Genomic DNA, 12,632 nt, shown 5'->3' with positions numbered 1-12,632 from the left:
AATTGCCATGGTGTTATTTATGTGCAGAAACAAAAGTTCTAGGAATGACCTGAAACTCCACGGAGATTATTTTTGGAAATAATAAAAAATACTGGCGAAAGAATCAAGGCCAGGGGGCCCACACCCTTGCCACGAGGGTGGGGGGCGCCCCCTGCCTCGTGGGCCCCCTGGTGCTCCACCGACCTCAACTCCAACTCCATATATTCGTGTTCGGGAGAAAAAAATCAGAGAGAAAGATTCATCGCGTTTTACAATACAGAGCCGCCGCCAAGCCCTAAACTCTCTCGGGAGGGCTGATCTGGAGTCCGTTCGGGGCTTCGGAGAGGGGAATCCATCGCCATCGTCATCATCAACCATTCTCCATCACCAATTTCATGATGCTCACCCCCGTGCGTGAGTAATTCCATCGTAGGCTTGCTAGACGGTGATGGGTTGGATGAGATCTATCATGTAATCGAGTTAGTTTTGTTAGGGTTTGATCCCTAGTATCCACTATGTTCTGAGATTGATGTTGCTATGACTTTGCTATGCTTAATGCTTGTCACTAGGGCCCGAGTGCCATGATTTCAGATCTGAACCTATTATGTTTTCATGAATATATGTGAGTTCTTGATCCTATCTTGCAAGTCTATAGTCACCTACTATGTGTTATGATCCGGCAACCCCGAAGTGACAATAATCGGGACCACTCCCGGTGATGACCGTAGTTTGAGGAGTTCATGTATTCACTATGTGTTAATGCTTTGGTCCGGTACTCTATTAAAAGGAGGCCTTAATATCGCTTAGTTTCCATTAGGACCCCGCTGCCACGGGAGGGTAGGATAAAAGATGTCATGCAAGTTCTTTTCCATAAGCATGTATGACTATATTCGGAATACATGCCTACATTACATTGATGAATTGGAGCTAGTTCTGTGTCACCCTATGTTATGATTGTTACATGATGAACCACATCCGGCATAATTCTCCATCACCGATCCAATGCCTATGAGCTTTTCACATATTGTTCTTCGCTTATTTACTTTTCTGTTGCTACTGTTACAATCACTACAAAACCAAAAAATATTACTTTTGCTACCGTTACCGTTACTATCACACTACTTTGCTACTAAACACTTTGCTGCAGAAATTAAGTTATCCAGGTGTGGCTGAATTGACAACTCAGTTGCTAATACTTGAGACTATTCTTTGGCTCCCCTCGTGTCGAATCAATAAATTTGGGTTGAATACTCTACCCTCGAAAACTGTTGCGATCCCCTACACTTGTGGGTTATCAACGGCAGACGGGATTGACTGCCGGGATGAGGCAATCTTGGCGAGCGTGTCGGCTGCCTAATTTTCCGCGCACGGGACGTGGATGAACTCGCAGCCCGCGAAGAATCCGGATAGCTTCTGAACAAGGAAGCGGTAGCTCGCCATGTTGGGGTCGCGGGCGTCCCACTCGTCGGAGCACTGCTGCACCACCAGGTCCGAGTCGCCATAGCACAGGATGCGCGGATGGCCTCGTTGGCCTGGTCGTTCCATTCGGACGACGTCGTCTTCTTCATCAGCTGATACAGGGGGAAGGCCCTCTCGCCCAGCCGGCTGAGAAACCGGCTGACCGAGGCCAAGCAGCCGGTGAACTTCTGGACATCACGCAATCGAGCCGGCTTGCGCATGCGCTCGATGGCCTTGATCTTCTCCAGGTTTGCCTCAATGCCGCGCTCCGAGATGAGGAAGTCGAGTAGTTTCCCGACCAGGACGCTGAAAACGCACTTTTCCGGGTTGAGCTTGACCTTGTACTCACCCAGGTTGGCGAAGGTCTCCTTCAGGTCATCGAGGAGCGGAGATGCTGCTTGGTCTTCACCATGATGTCGTCCACATAGACATGGATATTGCGGCCGAGTTGCGACAGCAATCATTTCTGCATGCAGCGCTGGAAGGTGGCGCCGACATTCTTCAAGCCGAACGACATGGTGATGTAGCAATACGCCCCGAAGGGCATGATGCAAGACGTCTTCAGGGCATCGGCCGGGTCCAGCTTGATCTGGTGATAGCCGGAGTAAGCATCCAGGAAGGACAGGAGCTCACACCCGGCAGTGGAGTCGATGACTTGGTCGATCCGCTGGAGGGTGAACGGATCCTTGGGACAGGCCTTGTTCAAGCTGGTGTAGTCGATACACATGCGCCAGGTCTTGTTCTTCTTTAGGACAAGGACTTGGTTGGCCAGCCACTCGGGGTGAAACACTTCCATGATGAAGCCGGCCACCAAGAGCTTGGCGTCCTCTTCACCAATGGTTCTTCTCTTCTCTTCGGAAAAACGTAGCATGGGTTGACGGACAGGCTTGGTGTCCTTGCGGACGTGGAGTTTGTGCTCGGCGTACTTCTTTGGGATACCCGGCATGTCCTTTGGGGTCCATGCAAAAATGTCCCGATTCTCACCGAGGAAGTCGACGAGCTCGCCTTCCTATTTGCTGTCGAGGCGGGTGCCCACGACAATGTACTTGCTGCAACTGGGGTCTTCCGGGTTCAGCTTCACTTTCTTGGTCTCCTTGGAGGGCTTGAACGAGGCCTCGTCGGCCGGCTCCTCGGCTGGGATCGGCGCGGCCGACGCCTCTTGGGCCAAGGCGACGATCGAGTTGAGTTGGCGCCGCTCCTCGGCTACGACCAGTGACTCGGCCAGCTTGGCGCCATCTCGGGCGCACTCTATGGACTTGCGGCAGTCGCCGGTGATGGTGATGAGGCCCTTCAGACCCGGCAGCTTCATCTTCAGGTAGGCGTAGTGGGGGACCGCCATGAATTTGGCGTGCGCGGGCCGGCCCAGCAACGCATGGTACGTGCTGGTCAGGTCCACCACCTCGAACCAGAGCGGCTCACGTCGGATGTGGTCGCTGTCGCCGAACAGGACGTCGAGCCGGGCCCAGCCGATTGGAGAGCAGGAGAGGCCGGGGACAATGCCGTGGAAGATCGTCCGGGTTGGCTCCAGGTCCTTGGCCTTAAGGCCGAGCTTGGTCATGGTGTCGCGGTAGAGGATGTTGATGTTGCGCCGCTGTCGATGAGAACCTGGGAGAACTTGCACGTGCGCCGAGGTGCAACGATGGTGGGGTTGAGGACGAGGGCGTAACCACCCGGGTTCGGCATGACGGCCGGGTGGTCCTCCCGAGTCCAGGTGACCGGGCGCTCCGCCCAGTGCATGTATTCCGACTTGGCTGGGATGACGGTGTTCACCTCCTGCCGAAGGAGGCGCTCACTGCGTTTGTCGTCGCTGAGGCTGGTGAAGACGACATAGGTCGCGTTCTGGGCCGTGTAGACGTCGTCGCGCATCGCGCCGCCAGTCGGTGGCGGCGGTGGAGGCGGAGGCGGCTGCCCCGCTCCCGGAGCTGGGGCCGGAGGAGGCGGGATGTCGCCCCTCAGGAGGCGCTTGGTGATGGTGCACTGCCGAAGCATGTGCATTGAAGGCCTTGAACCGCTGTGGTGCTTGCAGGGGGCGTCGAGCATCTCCTCGAAACTCATGGCGGGTTGCCACGTCGTCTTGCCGGTCTGCCGACGCTTGGCGGCCAGGTCAGTCGCAGGCGCCTGCTCGGCGACCGCGACGAGCCAGTTGTCGTAGCGCTGGGCCGGCTGATCGGCCCTGCGCTTGTGGTTCTGCTGGTTGTGCTGCTGCCGGCTTCCATCGCCGGCCGGCTTCGGAGGGGGAATCGTCTTTGCCTTGCCGGCTTCATCCATCGCCACCGGGATCTTCATGGCGGAGTCGGCGTTGGCGTACTTTTCCGTCGTCACCATGAGCGCGGCCATGGTGGCCAGCTCGGAGCGTAAGAGCTTGTGCTTGAGGAGGGTGCCATCCCGGCATCCGTTGACGAAGTATTGGATCGCTTGGACTTCCTGGACGCCCTCGCAGCTGTTCCGGAGCTCGGTCCAGCGTGCGAGGTACTCGCGGCCGGTTTCCGCCGCCCCCTGCACGCACATGGCGAGCTGATTGGGGCGGCCGGGTCGTTTGTAAGTGCCGGTGAAGTCGCGCATGAAGGCCTGGTCGAAGTCGACCCACGCGTTGATGCTGCCCGTCGGCAGACTGTTCAACCAGGTGCGGGCCAACCCCTGGAACATGAGAGGCGCGTAGCGCACAGCGAGGCGGTGGTTACCGCCGGCGATGCCGATGGCGGTGGTGTAGTCGGTGAGCCAGTCCTCCGGCTTCACGGTGCCGTTGTACATGGGGGTGTCGCGGGGGAGCGTGAACCCTTTAGTAAAGGGCTCACCCCGGATGCGTGGTCCGAAGCACGCCGGCCCGACGGGGACGGTCTCCTCCAGCTCTTGGGAGAGGGAGAGTCGGTCGAGGCGGTGGCGGGCGTCTGTGTGGTCGATGGCGCGCGGGGCCAGCCGGCCAGTGACCGCGCCACGGGGGGCCGGGCCGGCTGCAGTCGAACGTCAGCCGGGTTGGAGCAGGGGGTCGAGTCGGCGTCGGACCTCCAAGACCGGCTCGTCGCCCAAGCCGCCGGTAGTCGTCGGGGCGGGGTTGCGCCAGGTCCGGGTGCGGCCGGTGTGCGCCTCGCCAGGTGGTGAAGACGCTGTGTTCTAGTGGTCGCCGGGTCCGGCAACGCGGGCGGAGCCGGATCCTGCCGGCTTGGCGAGTTGGTTGAGGCGGTCCTGCTGTGCGTTGGCCGCAGCGAGGAGGTCGTTCACCCTTTTGAGGCGGTCCTGCAGCTCTTCTCCTGCGAGCTGATCCAGGCTGACCATGGCCGCATGTGCGGACCGCATGTTCTTCACGGGAGTCTCGTAGATGGGGGGGATGATGCCGAAGGCGCGCCCGATCGCGCTGCCCCGGGCCCGCACGTCGGCGACCCGGCTTGGCTCGGGTGTGTCCAACATGAAGCCGTAGGCGGCGTTGCACTCCAGCTGAGCCGAGTCGAGGCGGCACTACATGGCGGCGAGCGTCTCGGTGAGGTCCGGCAGGCGCTGGCGGTCCTCGTCGACACGAATCCGGGCCTCGGCGATGTCGGAGGCATCGATGTCGGTGCCAATGCGGACGTGAAGGCTCTGCATCGTGGCGCGTAGCGGGTTGGGTGGGTTGGCCTGCTCCGCTGCGGCCCTGGCTTCGGCGGCCTTTCTCATCGCGCTGGACGAGGAAGTGGCGCCGGTGTCGGTGACGAAGACCTCCACACAGAGGTCCATTGCCTCGGCGGGAGTGCTGCCGCCGAGGGAAAGGGGGGAGTCAGAAAAGTCAAGTACCTCGTTGGGGTACTCGTCGGCCACAGGCGCATCGGAGATGCGCATCATGGCAAAGGAGGCGGCGAGTGCGTGGATGACGTTGTCCGCCAGCGTGACAGGCTCGTCGGAGTCGGAGAGGAGCCCCGTCTGAAGCATGCTCCCGGCCAGGACCTCGAGCTGCCCCACGGTGGGCGCCAACTGTCGTGGTGGGCGCACGGTAGATGCCAAGGGATGGCTAAAGATAGGAGGAGGCTCGAGGGCACTAGTGGGCTCCAGAGGCGAGGTCGGCATGAGCGAGCGCGGGACGCAAGACATACCCAGGTTCGGGGCTCTCTGGGAGATAACACCCCTAGTCCTGCCAAGTGTAGTTGATGTGTATCAGTACAGAGTCGCTCCTTGAGCTGTATGAGGAAGAAGGAAGACATGCCAGGGCTTAGGCTGCTTCTCCTTGTGGTGTGTGTGCGCTAGTGATGATCTGATCATTGGTTTCTCTCTGTGTTCGCCCGTATGCATGAGCGCTCCTGGGGGGTTTTATAGGTTAACCCCCAGGGGTACAAGGGTAATGTTACAAGCCCGTGGGGCCGGGTTGTCATCGTCCGGGAAGCCAGTGCTGGGACCCGCCGTGGGTCAGGGCTCGCCGGGTTCTTCGGGTGCGGGGCTCGCTGGGTACGGGGGCACTGTTGGCCGTCTCGTCGATCGTCAGGGAGTGGCCGAGTTGAGTCGGCTAAAGTGGCGCTCCATCAGGTCGCCGCTTGCTGGCGCCATTGGTGATGACGGTTGCACTGTTGCCATGCCGGCCCTGGTCAGCGGGTAGGTGGGGCGCTATCGCCACGCCCCGGCTGACCTGAGAGGCTTGGGCGGGGAACTGTTGCCTTTGTCATTGGTAAGTGGAGACTCGTCCCATCGTATGACTGGGATGGGACGGGAGCTGACCCGCGGCCGGGTGGGAGAACACGCTAAGGGTGGAGCTGGCTTGTTGGGGAAGTCTTGGTGCGCCGGGCTCGGCTGTCTTGAGCTGGTTGTTGGGGCCAAGTTGAGGAGTCCGGCCGGGTTGGAGACTTTGGCCGGGTCGAGGGGCTTGGCCGGGTCGAGTGACCCGGCCAAGCGTAGGCCAGCTTGAGGGGCATTGCTAGCCTCGTTGTTTTTGAAAAGGATCCGGGTTCCGTTGCCTGCCTGGGGTTCATCCCCCCGACAGTTCCCGACGGCCCCCGACCGTTACTTTGTGGCGGAGCGACATGGCAGTTTGTGACCACCTAGGAGACAGGGGGCATGGCCTTGGTCGGCGTCCGCGGTTACTTCAAAATAACACGCTTAACGAGTTCTGGATATTTGATCTGAGTCTGGCCACTGGCCTATACGCACTAACCAACTACGTGGGAACAGTTATGGGTACTCGACGTCATGGTATCAGCTGAAGCCTTCTTGACGTTAGCGGCTGAGTGGCGCGCGCCGGGTTGGACCGCGTAATGCAACTTCCTTCGTAATGTAGGTTGCTAGGTCTGCTCCCCGACCGCCCTCGCAACGTGCATGTGTGCAATGGGCGATGGGCCTAGACCACTCAGCGCTTAGGATTTAGACCGGCGTGCTGACCTCTCTGTTGTGCCTAGGTAGTGCTGCGACGTGTTGATCTTCCGAGGCCGAACATGACCCAGGAAAGTGTGCCCGGCCAGAGGGATCGAGCATGTTGGGTAATGTGGCGCACCCCTGCAGGGAAGTTTATCTATTCGAATAGCCGTGTCCCTCGGTAAAAGGACGACCTGGAGTTGTATTCCGACCTTATGATAACTAGAACTGGATACTTAATAAAACAGACCCTTTCCAGTGCCAGATACAACCCGGTGGTCGCTCTCACACAGGGCGACGAGGAGGGGAACGTCGGGTAGGATTATGGTGTACGATGATACTTGGTGAACTTACCAGCTACTCTCTTCTACATGCTTCAAGATGGAGGTTGCCAGAAGCGTAGTCTTCGATAGGACTAGCTATCCACCTCTTATTCTGGCATTCTGCAGTTCAGTCCACAAATACTACCCATTTCATTGATACCAACGCATATGTAGTGTAGATCCTTGCTTGCGAGTACTTTGGATGAGTACTCACGGTTGCATTGCTCCCTCTTTCCCCCTTTCCATTCTTCTCGGACATCGCAACCAGATGTTGGAGCCCAGGAGCCAAGCGCCACCGATGATGACTCCTACTACATCGGAGGTGCCTACTACTGCGTGCAGTCCGCCGACGACGACCAGGAGTAGTTTAGGAGGATCCCAGGCAGGAGGCCTGCGTCTCTTTCGATCTGTATCCCAGTTTGTGCTAGCCATCGTATGGCACCTTGTGTAACTTATGTCTGTACTCAGATATTGTTGCTTCCGCTAACTCGTCTATGATCGAGCACTTGTATTCGAGCCCTCTAGGCCCCTGGCTTGTATTATGATGCTTGTATAACTTATTTTATTTTTAGAGTAGTGTTGTGATATCTTCCCGTGAGTCCGTGATCTTTATCATACACGTTCGCGTGTATGATTGAATCGGGGGCGTCACAAGTTGGTATCAGAGCCGACTGCCTGTAGGGATCCCCCTTCCAAACTCCTTGGCCGAAGTTGAGTCTAGTCAGTGAAAAATGTTTTACTAACATATCTGTGTGGCTTACGGGCCCACGTCGCCATTGGGTGGTATTAGGATCTTTTACTCCTCCTCTATACTCTGGGATTATGATATCTCTTCTATTCGGGTTAAATGGTTTTGCTAACTCTAACTCTAGGTTCTCGTAAATACTCTCTCCCGGAGAGCCCCTTCATTCCAGATGATGGCCTGCTTCACCAGAAGATTCTGAAGATACTCTTCGATATTCTCTCGAGGCTTTGTGCCAACCACTTGTGCTATTCCCGACCATCGATAAATCCTTATGGATAACTGCTTACACTTGTCGTTCATACTTTCATTCCCAGTTGCCCCTGTTATTACTTGATACCCTGAAAAAATTCTCCGATATTCCGAGAATCCTTTGTGCCCACCGCTTTGCAGCTCTTTTCCGCATTAATACCCCTACATATAATTCCTCGCACATAACGAGTATCCACTCATCACTAGTTCATGTGTTTCACAAGGATCTTCAAAAAATACTATTCGATCTTCTAAAAATCCTCAGCAGCTTATTGCTCTTGAAACTCTTGCTTGCTTGCATTATGGTTAATCCCATAAGTATAGCAATCTTATTGGCATCCTTTGTCAGTATCATTTTGAGTCCATTGATTCAATAAGTTGCGAATGCTCGCAATCCTCAATCAGATCCTATGATTGATCCTTCCATCTCAGACGTCGTTTGAACAAGAGCTGGTTCTCGACCAATCAAATTGCCGTCGATTGTACCCCTAAGGCTATTCAACTTATCCATCCCTAATCAGAGTGTTGCTTCTTATCCCTTGACTTGGAATTCATAATTCCTTTGCAATTGAGCTTTGAATTAGTCAGATGTTTCTATCATCTGATCTCCTTGCACCCTTCTTCTTCTGGTTGAGTACCGATGCTCACATCAGATCCCTTGTGGACCCCCAGATCCTTTCTTGGATTTCGGCCGACAGTGTTCTTCTTATTCAGTAACCTTGTGAGCGTTTCCACGGATATATAATGCCTTTGGTAAATTGTATCCTCTGCTTTGTCAACCATGCTCTACTTTTGAGCCTATGTTTATTACTCCTGAAGGTTGTGTTATATGTTCCTACGATACCCCGATGGGTTGAACCTACGCCTTCCTTAATATGTGTGAACTCGAAAGTTTTCATGACTCATACTCTTCTGGTATTTTGCCAGATAAAATTTCAACACTACAACTTCTTCGAAAATGAGAAGTGAGTGAAAGGTTATGCATTGAGAAGTGGGAGTCGACCTTGAACTTTTTGTTCATGCCCATGGACACGATGTAGATCGTATCATTGAAGCTTCCCTTCAATTAAATATTCCCTTTGTAAAAGTTTGTCTTATATCTAGGATCTGGCCTTTTGCAATCGTGGTCCCAGCCATATTCTCCTTTTAAATACCATTTCTCAGACAAGTTGAAGTACTTCTCTTCTGCAGATCATTGCACCTCTCCAACCTTTACTTTGATCTACCGTCGAGTATTACATTCTGGTATCTCAAGAATATCATGGAACTGCATAACTTCTTACGGGTTCTTCATCAACTGTTATTTCTCACCGATTCCAATTTTCCTGTGTTCTGGGTTGTTGTCAACCGAGAACACTGATAAGTGAATCAATCCGCACTCCGGTTCAATAACTCTAAGTAATCTTTGTTGCTTATGAGTTTATTAATCCTTCAAGTCATTCCTAGCCTGATCGGCTATACCATTATCACGCAACTTTTTAACTGTGCTACCTGGTCCTTCTTGCCGGAGCACAATTTTCGACGATGAGCTAAGCTTACGTCGACTTTCCTCATCATATCATTTCGCATTTAACAACAAGCTTGATTTTGAGTATGTGCCGTAGCCGTGGTTCCAATAACCTTTCGCTTCATCATTCCTTTGACTTGATGTCATCGCCGATAGATTACACCTTCATGAAATCTCTCAACAACTGTGTCATGATTATCATCAACATTTTGAGATCTTCGAGGATATCAATCGAATTCATGATGGGAAATACCATCCTCCCCCCTCGATGATTTGTGTTATCATCGACAACATTCTTGCCTTCCCCCAACAAAAACTTGTTCATGTTTTGTGTTGTACCTTGATTTCCTTGCTATCTGGCTTAGGTTATGTTCTACCTTGTAGTATTATTGTCTTCTGTATCAAGAATGTTGTGAGGATTTCTCCACCTCTTTGGAATTCTTGGTATAGTGATACTTCTCAGCATCACCATTCTTTCTTGGTCCCCGTTTTGATTCTAACCGGGATACCAACAAGTGAATGGTGATGTTTGGATTATGCACTTCTAGCAACCCTATTGCTTTGAAGTTAATGATCGATAGTTCATTCTTAGCCTATCGGTTATTGGATGACCATTCTAACAATTAATCAGGCTACCTTTGCCCATATTTCGGGCGCACCTGTCAACCAATGTTTAATCAAGTATGTTTTCCCAGAGCATACCTCATTATATCGTTTGATCTGACAAAAGTTATCTCCTTGTTCACATAATTGTGGAAATCCATCTTTTGGAAATCTCATTGAATTGTCGCTGAGTTCATCGGCCACCTCCTCATTCTTTCCTTGATTTAATGATGAACTCTTGTTTCGGAACTCGCTTCCATAATTCAATTCCCGAGAATCTTACAATGGCATCTCGACAATTTGTGTTGCACCTTTCTTCTCAGGCATCCTGAGTCAGAGTTATCCTGACACCAATCAGATCTGAATCTTGGTCAGATATGACCGTTGGAACATATTTCCATGAGATATAACACTGGTCTTTATATGACCTAGTAAGGTGATGTCATGCCTAATACACCTGGCCGGAGGACCTATTGTTATAGTTCTTCCTTTTTAGCAAGGTTAACCATTATTCTTCCATGAGGAAATTGTAAGACTTATTCTATAAGTTGTTCCTGATGAATCCTTTGAGTATCCAAAGTCCGACCTTTGCTTGAAGACCATTGCAATGCTATATCGAAGCATGTATGTGGTACTCCTCATCAATAAGCACATTTGAAGCACAATGCTAAATGTTTCTTGATCAACTATCCAAACACCATTGTATGGGTAATGCCATGAAATTCCTCTCCCCTTACCTAACTGGTCTTCTACTTCTATCCTATCATGGATATCATGCTCTGCTTGTCCTTGGGAAGGATATACCCCTGAAATATGTGTTTAAAAACATTTTCCTATGCATTGTTCTGTTTAACCTGATAAATGCGTTTTCATTTCCACTCTGTTGTTTAACCTTTCTTGTAATCTACTTAACTGAGCAATGATAATTCCTTTCTTAGGTAAGCACCTCATTGTACCACTCTGTGACTAAGACCCTGTTACTATTGTTGATGACATTCCGGTAACCACCGATGGACAAGAACTTTGCCTATTGGTATGCCTCGTTCAACGAGCAGGAAAATGGTTCTCTTCGTCCCTCGCCCTTGGTACTGATGTTGTTGTCGACATAATAGACAGACTATTTTTTGACATGCCTTGATATCATGACCGTGCAAGATGTCAGCGCCCTTCCTACCTTTAACCCGCATGATGGGCCCATAACCCATAGTTCCACATGATCGAAACCTGACTGTCCTGTACATCCTTGTTCCCAAGGTTATTCCTCACGCTTGGCGTCGTGTGTAATTCACGAGCCACCTTCCTAGTGATCTATTCCGTTATCAGATGCAATACTTAATCTTGATGCTTTGAACCCCTTTCATACTCTTTTTTTACATCGAACGATTGTCTATCCGCCTGGAACTCCTCATTGTACCTTCTTACCTTGCTCTCAATGCATTTCATTTGTTCAACTCGAGAGATACTCATTTGTTCGTTCATGAATCACCACCCGAAGTATGATGACGTTACCCCTTATAGCATTCTACCATTGGCGAGCCGCCCCTTGTCTATTTGTAAGTACGATGGAGCTCCCGAAGGAAGGATTACGACTTCATCATGATGACCTGGAGCAGAGGAATGCAGACGTCAATGGAAGGGATCTTCGAGAAGATCAACCAAGACCCAGAAGGCTCGTTAGAATTTCGTAACCAGAACTTTCCCCTGTACTCCCCCTCTTAAATCTCGGGACGAGATTTCTTGTAGTGGAGGAGAATTGTAACGCCCGGGTAATTAAGCTAGAGTGAACCTCTACTAATGATGACATGTCACCTCGGTTACTGTAATTAACTCGCGTTGATTCGAAACCGATTCAAATTAAACTTTAAAACAAAGGCTAACAACAAAAGTTTTCAAATATACAAACTAAATTGTTCAGGTTGTGCCAGATAATGCATAGGTAATTATGATTGAGAAACCACATTTTTATAAAAGATTTAAATGCACTTAAGTAATTAAAACAGTAGGTAAAACAATTAAATAAATGCCTTTTTGATTTTATAAAATACTAAACTATTTTGTTCAGGGGTAAAACTTTTTGTGGAAGTAGTTGGAATTGTAACTCTATTTTAGTTATGGGGTTTTCTTTTGGTAAAACTATAAACTATTAAGAAATAAAAGAAAATAGAAAAAGAAAAGGTAAAAAATAAAACATAATAAATAAAAGGCCAAAAGGCCCTGCTCCCACTGGGCCTCGGCCCAGCCACATGCCAGGCCGACCCATCCCCAGTCCCTTAACCCCTGGTGCCGAAACCCTAGGCACCGACACCCCCACTCCCCCCTACTCTCGCCCCCACTCTCCCTCTCCCCCGATCCAATCGGGATCGGGCTTGAACGTCGCCGTGGCCATGGAGCACCTCGCAGCCATGACCAACCTTGACCCCACGTCGACTTAGCACGTCCAGAATAACCTCCGCTGCTCGCT

The 12,632-nt window shown here is 51.7% G+C and overlaps 1 protein-coding gene across 1 annotated transcript; it reads right to left on the bottom strand.

Moving 5' to 3' along the window:
* Nucleotides 1–2,446: 2,446 nt before the first annotated feature.
* Nucleotides 2,447–2,995, bottom strand: LOC141042925 (uncharacterized). The gene is made up of 2 exons (XM_073511837.1): nt 2,837–2,995; nt 2,447–2,746 (listed from the first exon to the last, which is right to left on the bottom strand). The coding sequence occupies exons 1-2, from the start codon at nt 2,993–2,995 to the stop codon at nt 2,447–2,449; spliced, it is 459 nt and encodes a 152-aa protein (XP_073367938.1).
* Between the last annotated feature and the right edge of the window lie 9,637 nt (nt 2,996–12,632).

Source organism: Aegilops tauschii, chromosome 3, assembly GCF_002575655.3.
Source record: "Aegilops tauschii subsp. strangulata cultivar AL8/78 chromosome 3, Aet v6.0, whole genome shotgun sequence".
Taxonomy (NCBI): domain Eukaryota; kingdom Viridiplantae; phylum Streptophyta; class Magnoliopsida; order Poales; family Poaceae; genus Aegilops; species Aegilops tauschii.
The sequence above is the reverse complement of the archived record's forward strand: the minus strand, read 5'-3'. Positions and strand labels throughout refer to the sequence as shown.